This window comes from Hemicordylus capensis, chromosome 5 (assembly GCF_027244095.1).
Source record: "Hemicordylus capensis ecotype Gifberg chromosome 5, rHemCap1.1.pri, whole genome shotgun sequence".
Lineage (NCBI taxonomy): Eukaryota > Metazoa > Chordata > Lepidosauria > Squamata > Cordylidae > Hemicordylus > Hemicordylus capensis.
This window is the reverse complement of record NC_069661.1, coordinates 18,610,109-18,621,964: the sequence shown is the minus strand read 5'-3', so window position 1 is coordinate 18,621,964 and position 11,856 is coordinate 18,610,109. Positions and strand designations below refer to the sequence as shown.

Here is an 11,856-nt window from a genome sequence, read left to right as displayed (position 1 = left end):
TATGCAAACCCCTAGCAAAGACAAAGCATGGGTCACGTACAAACCGTGATTAAGAGAAAGAAGCTGAGACTGCTGATCACCTGCAGTGCCATTCTCTCTCTCTTTTTTTTTTTTTTGAAGCCTTCGTTACATTTTTCCAAGGTTCTGCATGACGTCTAAACTAACCCAGAATGTGGAAAAGCCCTTCAAGAGACTCAGAGAACATTTATTGTGTGTGTGTGTGTGTAGATAGATAGATAGATAGATCCCACTTTTTCTCCAAGGAACCCAGTGAGTTCCATGGCTGAAAGGGGATTTGAACTCAGGTCTCCCTGGTCCTAGTCCAACACTCTAACTACTGCATCACACTGGCATATATATAAAGAATATAACATTGTCTTAAATATTTTTCATGTTTTAATTTTGTTTTTATTTGTGCTGTTTTATTACAAACCACCCAGAGACATGAGTTTGGGGTGGTATAGAAATATGTTAGATAGATAGATAGATAGATAGATAGATAGATAGATAGATAGATAGATAGATTTTAACTTCATGTTGCACACTGTTAATTAGAGCTTGTTTTGTTCCCTTCTTTTTCTCTGCATCTACCAGTGGTTGTTAAAATGGCCACTCAAGCGGTGATCAAAAGTCAGCCACAAGTTGTGGTTGTCCAGCCACAAAGAGGACAGTGGCAGACAGACTTATTTGACTGTTGTAGTGACGTCGAAGTATGTGAGTTCAACTGTTTTATTTGTGGGGGAGGTTGTCATATCTTTCTGCAAATGTTGTGTTAATGCTAAACTGGATGGCCTTCTGCAGCAGGCACTTTTCCGGATAGAGATAACTTGTCTTTGTCTTCTAGATCAGCGATTCTCAATCTTGGGTCCCCAGCTATTGTCAGACTACAACTCCCATCATCCCCAGCCACACTGGACTTCAGCCATTGGGTGTTGTGGTCCAACAACATTGGGGGACTCGAGGATCCTCTGATCTAAATTAGGCAGGCTTACTAAGGGAAGGAAATGGCAGGATTGATCTGCTTGCTTGCTCTCTCTCTCTCTCTCTCTCTCTGATCTGTATGCAAATTAGAGCCACTGATCATATGAAGTCCCAGACCGTTCTTCCTCAGCCAGATGTGTTGTCACTTAGATTAGGGCAGAGTCTGCATTGGTGCAATCTGGTGGAGGAACTGCATGTCGGATGTGTACTGATATGCAACAACTGACCTATGCAACCTGTTTTTCCCCCCCATGCAATCCAGGGGTGTAGCAAGATTGCAGTGGGTCCTGGGGAGGGGGGAGTGATGATGCCTCCCAGCTCCCCTGCCTTCATTGTCCAGCCGGGGGGGGGGGGCTCCATCAGAGGCCTGCCAGCCTTCCTTGTGGCAAAAATCTCCCAGTTTGGGCGTTCTTTGGCCCTTTCTGGCCTTCCCCCCTTGCAGTGGCCATTTTGGAGGCCACTGCGCATGCACCATGGTCCTCATGTGGCTTGGGTCATGACCCTGCCTCCAGGGGCCCATTGCACATGTGCAGCAGCCTCCAAAATGGCTGCTGTCATGGGGGAGAGGCTTGGAAGGAGCTGAAGAACATCGGAACGGAGAGATTTTTGCCACAAGGAAGGCCGGTGGGAGGAGGGGGGCTCCATGGACACCCCCCCCCGTGGCCTCAGAGAAGCCCTCCAGAGGGGATAAGTACTTTAAAAAATTAAATTTGACTCCAAACCCCCCAAACAGCCAGTGGGGGCTCAGTCAGTCTGGGGTCAGAGTTTGACCCAAAACTGTCGAACTGAACCAGTTCAGCTCATTTGACCCTGCCAAAGGAGGCGAGGCAGGTGGCTACTAGGGAGAGGGCCTTTTCAGTGCTTGCACCCTGTTTATGGAATAGCCTCCCCAGTGAGGTTCACCTGGCTTCATCGCTTTGTTCTTTTAAATGCAAGGTGAAGTGCTTTTTGTTCACTCAGGTCTTTTAAATTTAAATTTAATTTTTATTTTTTTTTAAGAAATTGTGATCTGAATGTAACTGATTTTTTAAAAATTGTTTTTGTATTGTATTTTGTATCCCCCCCCCCTTTTTGTCTGTAATGATTTAATCTGTGTTATTATCTCATGTTTTAATGGTGTGTTCTAAGCCACCCAGAGAACAATTTGTTTGGGGTGGCTAACAAATAAAGTTATTTAGTTATATTATTAATTATTTATTATTATTATTTATCATTATCATTATCATTATCAGGGCTGCTCTGGGAAGAACATCTGCATACTTGCATGCAGAAGGTTCCGAGTTCCTGCCTTGGCATCTCCAAGATAGGGCTGAGAGAAAGACTCCTGCCTGCAACCTTGGAAAAGCCGCTCCCAGTCAGTGTAGACAATGCTGAGCTAGATGGACCAATGGTCTGACTTGGTATATGGGAGCTTCCAATGTCCCTATAGCCTTCTCTCTCTATGAGGTCCGGAAGAACAGTGAATTCGTGGTCCAACCTTTGTATGATGTTATGAAGAGTGGGGGGAAATCGACCTGTATTCATGCTTCAGCCTTTGGTGGTATGGGGCATGTTAAGGAATATCAAGGGCAAATTAGGATTCCTTTGGCCAGAGCAGGAAGGAAGGGAGCAGAATAAAGTTATTAGGACACAAGTCTGATTCTGATTTTCCAAAGAAGAGGCACGAGAGGAAGCAAGAGTGACTCTTGACTTGCCCTCTCTTGACTTGATGGAGAAGAAATGTGTTTTCTGAAACACATATTGTCAAAGAACCCTGGGAAGATGGTGTGGGGGGAGAGGTCCATCAGGGGTCCAGTGGTGGTTGATAAACCCAGGAAGTGGAGGGTTGTGGATACTCAAGGTGCTGAATCTGTGGGGACTTGGCGGGGACTTCTGTGGTTGCTGTTTCAATGGTGCTACTGTTGGGGTCTTCTTGGAGTCCTTGTTGGGGTCCTCCCTGGTTTCCTTGGACTCCCTGTTGGGGTCTGGGACCAACTTGGAGCTGAGGCTCTTCTTGGGCTCCTTGTCCGAAGGTTTTCCTTGAACCCTGCTGTGGCCCTCCTAGTGAGCAGGGACGAATCCTGACCACACCTATTTAAATATATATATAATTACATTTGGAAATTAGAAGTTGTCTTTTAAATGTTTTAGTCATTTTAATTTGTATGGGGTATTTTTTATTTATTGTGTAAGCTTCCTGGAGGAAGGAGTTCGCGGCAGTATAAAAATATCATTGTTAAATGAATACAAATATGCAAATGCCCATACTTGGGGTGAGCTTTTCTTCGTCTCTTCTCTGCCCTCTGCTCTGGCTGTCTAGGTCTCTGTGGAATATTTTGCTATGAATGTTTGGGATGCCAAGTTGCAGCAGACATGAATGAATGCTGCCTCTGTGGCACAGGCATGCCGATGAGGGCCGTCTACCGGACAAAATATGGGATCCCGGTAAGTATATTTTCTAACTGTTACTTCTTGGTCTTGCTACTGGAATGTTGTCAGCTTCTACAGCCCAGACTCAATGCTTGCATTGCAATTACTTGCTGTGTTTTAAGGTCATTCTCATGACCAGCCCTACCTGGATAGGGCAGAGCTTGTTGGGTTTTGTGATTATTTAGCAGAGTGCCAAGGAAGCTACCATTCCAGTTACTGACTGTGGAATTTAGTAGTTGCAGCTATTTAGGAACATGCATGGAGATCACTATAGTGTCTAAACTACTTAATTAGTTTATTGGTGAAATATATTAGGATAGGAAAGACCTAATCCTATCAGCTATATAATGAATAGGTAGGGAGACAGTGAGATGTTTCCATCTTCTCTCTGGGAGGAAAGGAAGAGGACTGACTCACTACAGGAAGCACCTGAGGAGTCAAAGCAGGGGTCCTAGAGTAGAGGCAAGCAGGGACAGGTAAGAAGACACTCACTAACTAGTACCTCTACTCCCAATGCCCCTAGTGGCCATTAGGATAATCGGTGCAAAATTTAAATGGTTGGTCACTGATCTATCTATCACATTAGCTAGTCGGTCACTGGAACTCCATCTACAACAGCACTAGCCCATGTAGGACTGGTCATGAGAACCGCAAGGATCATTGCCAGATTTTGTACCCAGGCAAAAACGGGGGGGGGGAGGATCCCACCTTGACTACGACAAACAAATAGACAAATAACATAAAGCAGCTAAACAATGAAAATGTATATTAACAAACAATGAACCAATAATTGAATAATCAATAACACAAAATGAACAATAAATCATTAATCCAAGCTAAACAGTTCAACAAGAATAATAATATATACAATAATACTCAAGCCATCTCATGATACATAATGCAAAAATAGCCATCTCATGATACAAAATGCATAGATATTAGCATGTGCAATGACAGTCAGAGATTTCCAAAGGCGGTGTGACTGAGCAAGGCAAAAATAGGGCTGCTGGATGAAATGGGCAAAGTTCAATGTCGTAATAGAAGTTCAAAATAACAAAAAAGCCGCATCAAACGTGGTTTCAATGGGGTGTGGACGTCATCAGTCAACGAATTAACCCCCTTATGCCCTTTAGGAGAATGCAAACTGGACATATAAAGATGTAGCTGAACAGGGCAAAAGAAAGGGGGGTGCTGGCTTATATGAGAGACGCTCAATATCATCCACACAGGAGCCATGCAGCAATCTAGATCTACCAGCAGTCTAGATTCATCACAGCAGTGATTTTGCATTTGTTTGTCACAGGATCTGAAGTCACACACACCCACCCTCTCTCTCTCACTCCACATTTTGAAACTCTGGAATGGTGCGCAGGGGGTGTTAACTGATCCTCACTTTCTCTCCTTGGTGGATCCGACAACCTCCTTTCCCTTATCCTCTCCCCACCTGACTTTTCAGGGGAGGGGGGATGCCAGTTGCTGTGTGCATCTGTGTGCAGTGGGTCAAGGTGTGGTGCGATTTGGGAAAAATCAGAAGATCCGGCTGTCATGCTGGGGAAGACCCGACAAACTGAGTTGGGAGCAGAGAAAACGGGGGAGCAAAAAGTAGATTCTAAGGACTGTTAGGAATTCTCCTTCCTTCCTTGAAAATAATTGCTAGAAAGCCCCAAGGCATCTGCAATTTTTTTCCTGTTAAAAAAGTGAGCAGGGGTGGGGAATGTGAACTCCGTAAACACACTGAAGTGATACATCAGCACCTCAGAGGAAAAGAAAAGGGAGGGGGGAGGACCCAGCAGAAAATTTCAAAAGCTTCTTAAAATAATGCAACGAAGCATGCAAGAAGGAAACTGATAAGATCTGTAACTGATAAGAAAGATAAGGTCTCCCCTGACAGTTCTCAATCCCAAGCGAAGTTTCCCCTCACGGTCCTTCTCTCCTTTTACCATCTCGAAGTGAAAGAGAGGGAAATCAGGGAAAGCCTGTTAGGATTTTCTTTACATTAGTAATTTCACTGCAGCACTTTAAAAAAAGAAAGAAGAAGAACATTTTTTCTGACACTCCAGCACCCATCCAGGAAGAATAGTCTTTCCAGGGCAGCGGGGACTCCCTTTGCTGGATCCCTTTGCTGGATGCTTGCCTGCACTACCTAACACCTGCTCAATGCATGTAGGTTGCTCAATCAACGTTCTGGCTCGGCACACACATTAATTTGCTTGCCAGCCAGCCACGGCAGGAGTGGGGGATAGATTCTCACAGTAGGGGCCATGCAGCCCTTCCCTTCTCTGCTGGAACGGAAGCACTCCAGCATGGCACCATCGCAGCATCAGCCTCTCTCGCCCGGCCACACAGAGGCAACTGAGCAGGCGCGAGGCTTCTAACATGGCTGCCGCCTGCTGCCCTGCCAGGAGAAGAGTGGCTGAACCTGTAGATCCAGCCGAACTGGCTCTTTGGGGTAATGAAGAAGGCCGGCGGAGGGGAGGGGGACCACCCAGACCCCCCCCCCGCTGCCTCCAGGAACCCCGCGGAGGGCTGCAACCATTTTTTAAAAAAAATTAAAGAGCAATTTAAACTTTAGCAATCCCCCCGAACCTATCTTGGGGGGCATGTAGAAGGCCAGTGGGGGAGGGGGACACGTGCGCACGTCGGGCGCATGCGCACTCATGTCGAGTACTTCCTGTCACTTCCGATCCAAGGAAGCAACAGGGCGGCAGGGAGGTATGCTGCCACCCCATTGGACCCATTTAAAGAGCAGCGCCAGAAGGGGAAACACAGCGGGAGGGGTAAGAGCACCCTTCCCCACCCTTAAAGGTATCTCCTCACCTTTGAACCAGCCAAACCGCCAGTCTTTCGAACCTGTTCGGAGGCCCATAAAAGGGCCTCTGAATAGGTTCATGCGCATCTCTATTCTGAAGGATCTCACCCCTGAGGCTGGGGGTAGCCTATAGCCACCGGACTAGTAGCCATTGATAGATTTGTCCTCCATGGTTTTGTCTAAGATCCTTTTAAAGCCATCCAAGCTAGTGGAGGGTGATAACATGTCCCTAGTAAAACATTTCCTTTCAGTCATTGAATTGTCACCCATAATGATTCTGTGGAGGACTCCAGTCCTCCTAGGTTGTCTGGCTTGTTGGATTGTATCCCTTCATTAATATACAATATATTCTTTAAAATACAGTGCTACTCTACCCCCATTCTGTCTCTCCTTGTCATTTCTGTAGAGTTTGTATTCAGGAATAAGAGTGTCCCACTGGTTCTCACTGTTCCCCCAGGTTTCCATTATGCCCACTATATCTATGTTTTAATTAGCAACCAAGCACTCCAGCTTGCCCATCTTGGTTGGGTTCATTAGCCCCATGCCATTTTATCACCAAAAGTGCCCCTCAAGTGGCTTTTTAGCAATTCTCTTTCTGAGTGTATTCTTCCTTTCTAATATAATATAATCTCTCTTTTTTCCCTTTAAACAGGGAGACCTTATGGGTGATTTTTTCACTGTCCTGTTGTGCCCTGCTTGTTCCCTTTGCCAGCTGAAGAGAGACATCAAAAAAAGGCGACAAATGGGAATCTTCTAGGTCGGTTAGTGGTTGTGCTTGCCGGTTGGGAAAAGAATTGCTTAATGGTTGGGGAAAGAATCACAGAAATATGGGATACCACACTAAAATTGCAGTATGGTGTTCAGAGTGTCAGCAATGGGGGTCCATCACAGAGTATTTAAAAGATGACTTTAAAGGGCCAGACCTTAAAGAGAGCCTATTGTATTCACTGTGTCCTTCAGAAGATGAGAGTGCAAATGCCTATATGCACTCCTGTTCTTATAACTTCTCATAATTTGGTGGCAAAGCACTTAAGTGCAAACTCTAAAATGATCCAAGCTGCTTCCCAAAATTAAATCACACTCTGGCAAGACAAGAAAGAGAAGTTTTAAGCTATGCAGACAAGAAGAGCTGGCTTGATTTTTATTGCCAAGGTGCCCTGACCCAACTGTGTCCCCAGGGGCATCCCTATCCTTTCACCCCTCCAAGCGAATTGTTGCTACTTACTCACATCTAGAGGGGAAAGTGAAGTCCTGTTCTTGGGGATTGGTATGTGCGAACCAATTCGATTCGATCCACAGTTTGAATTGAACTGGCCTGTTTTTGGCCAGTCCGAGTTCTAACCAGACTGGCCCAGGTTCTAAAAGAACCAGTTCAGGGGATATCCTTGTTAAGGGACTAAGCACCTTTTCTCTCTCTGCTGCCACCTTAGTAAAGGGAATGCCACTTTACTTGTAAAGGGGAATCCTCAATGGTTTCCCCTTTACAAGTATAGGGGTATACTAAGGCGGAGGGAGAGAAAGGGTACTTAGTACCTTCTATGCTGGCGGCAGGGTCGGCAGTGGTGGTGAAAACATTGGCCGTGGTGACATTGGCTGCAACGGAGACATCAGCAGTGATGGAAGCTCCTCTACACACACACACACACCACCAGCCTCCTAAAGAACAGCCCAGTCAGGCTGAGGCCCAGTTCAGGCCTCTGCTCATGTGCAGAGGCCCAAACCAAGCTGCAGCCTGCCTGGGCTGTTCTTCAGGAGGCTGATGAGGGGGTTGAAGGAGCCACTGCAACCAATGTCTCTGCTGCCGCCAGTGTCTCCATCGCCACCGCCGTCCCCACCACCTGCATAGAAGGTACTAAGTACCCTTTCTCTTACCCCATCACCTTAATATAGGGAATGCCCCTTGCCATACTCACCTTTACAAGTAGATCCTCTGAACTGGCCTGCAAACTGGTTTGGCCTGGTTTGGTGGCTGGACCAGACCAGACCTAGTTTGACTGGACCCAGAACTGGACCAACTGAGTCGGTTTGAATTCAGTCCGAATCTGAACCGAACCAGCCAAATGGGCACACCCCTACTCGGGGACCCTATGGACGTGTGGGCAAAATCTGTCCTTCCACCCCGATACGGTCTGGCCTGGCCCTTGCTGAAATGCAGCCAACTTAATGAGATGACTAAATGGCAAAAATTAACTGAATCATGCAGTTTGTGACACAAGCATAAGATTTGTTTAGAGTGTACTATAGTTAACTAATGTATAGTAAATAATTTTTAAAGTGACCATCAGGGTTATGTTTGTGAGTAATGCATATTTAAATTTATATTCTGCCACAAAGACACTCAAAGCAACTTTCAGCAAAACAAAATATCCCAAAAGTGCTATGAATGTTTTCTCTCTTTCTTTCAGATTTCCTTGTGTTCCGAACTTGGGTGCCTTAGAACTTTTATGTGTTATCATCATCCTTCATAATCAAGTCAAGCATAATTTCAGAAATATACCACAAGCTTGTTCTTCAAGAATGGATTCAATGGATATTATTACCATTGAAGAATAAAATTTCTTTTTCTTGACTACATAATTGAAATTTTGTTTAGAAAATTCAAAATTGGCTTCAAAAATAAAAGGTAATGATGTGTCTTTCATGGCTGCCTTTTTTGGTAAGCAGTCTGCTTTGCTAACTTTTTTGTTGTATGTTCTTGACCATTAGTAATGAGAATAATTCCATAACACTACTTAAATCACAGTTTCTTCTCAGCTTCCTACCTTTGTGCAGTTGGAGGATAACTGCATAACTGTTGGAGGATAACTACAGTCCTATGTGAACTTGTACACCTCCCAGAGATGAAAGTTTGGGGTGGTGTACAAATGTGATAGATAAACAAACAAACAAACTCAAATGTGGGACTAGGTCCAAAATACATTTCTTTGGAATGGAAAAGACAATATAAAATTCAGTAGCCCACATACTGTACAGTGAGCTGCCAGAGCAAGAGACAGGCGCACTTGCTGCTTCTGATCCACCCTGCAGCCCACTAGTTGCTGTTTCAAACGGTGCTGCTGCTCCGTGGCTACTAAGGAGTGTGCCATTGCACTTCCAGTGCTACTCCAATAACTCCCAATGAGCTTTCCCAGACAGCAGGTTTTACCGCAGGTTTGCTGCAGGTTCGGAGTTGCCCCCCCCCAAATGACACCAAAAATAGATTTTTTTAACCCCGATATAAATCGGGCTATGTTCTAACGCACAATGAAAAACCCGAATCGTGTCTGGAGTGCTCCCCGATAGCTCTCAGGGGCATCGGGGTAAATTTGGATGATATGTGAATGCACACCCTGCATTCCGGAGGAGACTAAAAGCCGGGTGTGAAAATCTTCAATCGGAGTTGCATCAGAAGTGTGATGACACACTCCAGCAGTGATGCTATAATAGGGCGAACAGGTTTAAGAAATCTATTGCACTCTGCATCCAGGAGGCGCCAAGCTCCCCCTTCCACTCCAGCTGGGGCTTCTGCCACCAGACAGCTCCTTCGACCACTTGCCCAGCTCTCAGGCCCATCCTTCATCAGCCAGACTCCTTCCAGCATGGCCAGTGGAAGGAGGCAGACCCGGGAGTCAGGCGGCAGGAGGTGGAGGTGACCGGCAGCCAGCTAGAGGAGGGAAGGCGAACATGGGGCAGGGGGAGTGAAGAGGTGCACACACAATGGCAGTTCAGTCCCCAAATAGCAAAGCAAAACCAGTTTGGTGAGAAAGCAGCAAAGCAAGAGGTCTTGAGACAGTTCTTTAGTATTGAAGAACTACAAGGATGTATTTAAAGAAAAGGTTACAAATGAATGTGGAAAAGCCTGCAGCTTAATTTCAGCTGCAGCTCATGGCTGGAGAGTGAGACCAAAACCAAATGCACCGCCATGAGTGGAGAGGCACCATTGCTCACTATGTGAACATGGGCCCACTCTCCCCGTGCTATGGCCCTGACAGACTCGGTAGGTGCTATGGAGCAGCACCACCATCAGAAGCAGTACCGGCAGACTGCAGAGGCAGCGAGGGCACCCCTGTCTTGGATTGGCAGCTCACTGCACAGAATGTGGGTCAGTAACTTTATGATTCCTACTTTTACCGTAATGCTTTTTGAACTCTGGCTTTTGACTGCTGAATATACCAGGTTTTTAAGACTGACCAAGCTCCCAGCTGTGGCAGATTTCTTGCAAGAAATTGTCCCCCTATATCAGGACCATAACAGAAAACAGCCTCTTGGCCATCACCACTATTTTATAGTAATAGACAAGTGCAATAAGCTCCTGCTACTAGATTTCAAGGTGTGGGAAGGTACGTACAGAAGAAGACACACCCTTAGGTATTCCAAGTCCAAGCCATAAAGGGCTCTAAAGGTAAGTAGCAGCCTTTCGAAATTGATCCCCAAACAAACTGGCAGCTAATAGTACTCCAGCCGAATTTTATGCAAGGGATTTGCCACAAATCGGGTCTGAAAGATGATGGGTGGACAATGCATTCAGCACTGGAAGGCAATGATCTTGACGTCATCTGGTTTCTCCATTAAAAATTGAGGGAACAAAGGATAACAAATCATGACTTAAGAACTAGCTTGGAAGTCCCATGTGTTCTGTAAGGGCAAATTCCTGGCTTGCATCAGCTTCAGGGAAGAAATGACAGCACAGTCAAAATGAACACACTCCGCTACTCCATAAGTTCCAGTAGTACCTACTAGAACTGAGCACTTTATGCTGCAGATATGGGATTCCCACCTGTATTCCTATTATCCCTGCAACATAATGCCTGCTTGAAGAATTTGAGATGGGGGTCGAGTGTGGGGAAAGGAGGGGACTAGGGGGGGAAGGAGTGGGAAAAGGAGCGGAATATGAGTGGACTAACTTCTTCCTCTTTGTTATAGGAACCATCTACATAACAGACAGTGGTTTTGTAAGGCTTGGGATGTTTTAGGCAGAAGAAAGACTCAACTAGCTGATGTTATAGGGGAAGAATGGTAGTTTAGTCCCCAAATAGCAAAGCAAAATCAGTTTGGTGAGAAAGCAGCAAAGCAAGAGGTTTTGAGACAGTTCTTTAGTACTGAAGAATTACAAGGATTTATTTAAAGAGAAGGTTACAAATGAATGTGGAAAAGCCTGCAACTTAATTTCAGCTGTAGCTCATGGCTGAAGAGAGAGACCAAAATCAAACAGCCATATCTGTAGAGACAAAATGGAGACTAACACTGGAAGAACAAAGAAGGGAGGAGTCAAGCATGACCCCAACCCCCAACCCCAGTGGTCACTATGAGACATTACAGCTGAGAGCTGATGCTGCCAGGGTCCTAGCTCCAACAGATGTAACATGGCAAAAAAATACTCTGAGCCAGTGCTCTTTCTAATTTTTTTCATGTGTGCATGGAATGAGTTTTCTCCTGGGTATCAGTATCAATGCAGGGTGCACGCATGTGCATTCAGAGTAGGGCGTTCCTGATTCAACCTGAGTGGGATCTAAAATTAACTGAGCGGACATTAAGAACATAAGAACAGCCCTGCTGGATCAGGCCCAAGGCCCCTCTAGTCCAGCATCCTATTTCACACAGTGGCCCACCAGATGTCACTGGAAGCCTAGAGGCAGGAGTTGAGGGCATGCCCTCTCTCCTGCTGTTACTCCCTTGCA

The 11,856-nt window shown here is 45.7% G+C and overlaps 1 protein-coding gene across 1 annotated transcript; it reads left to right on the top strand.

Annotated features, from left to right (window-relative positions):
• Nucleotides 1-602: 602 nt before the first annotated feature.
• LOC128328279 (placenta-specific gene 8 protein-like) lies at nt 603-8,713 on the top strand. Its single transcript, XM_053258115.1, has 4 exons — nt 603-714; nt 3,281-3,405; nt 6,852-6,956; nt 8,605-8,713. Exons 1-3 carry the CDS (start codon nt 606-608, stop codon nt 6,954-6,956), a joined length of 339 nt encoding a protein of 112 aa, XP_053114090.1. The 5' UTR covers nt 603-605; the 3' UTR covers nt 8,605-8,713.
• Nucleotides 8,714-11,856: the final 3,143 nt, after the last annotated feature.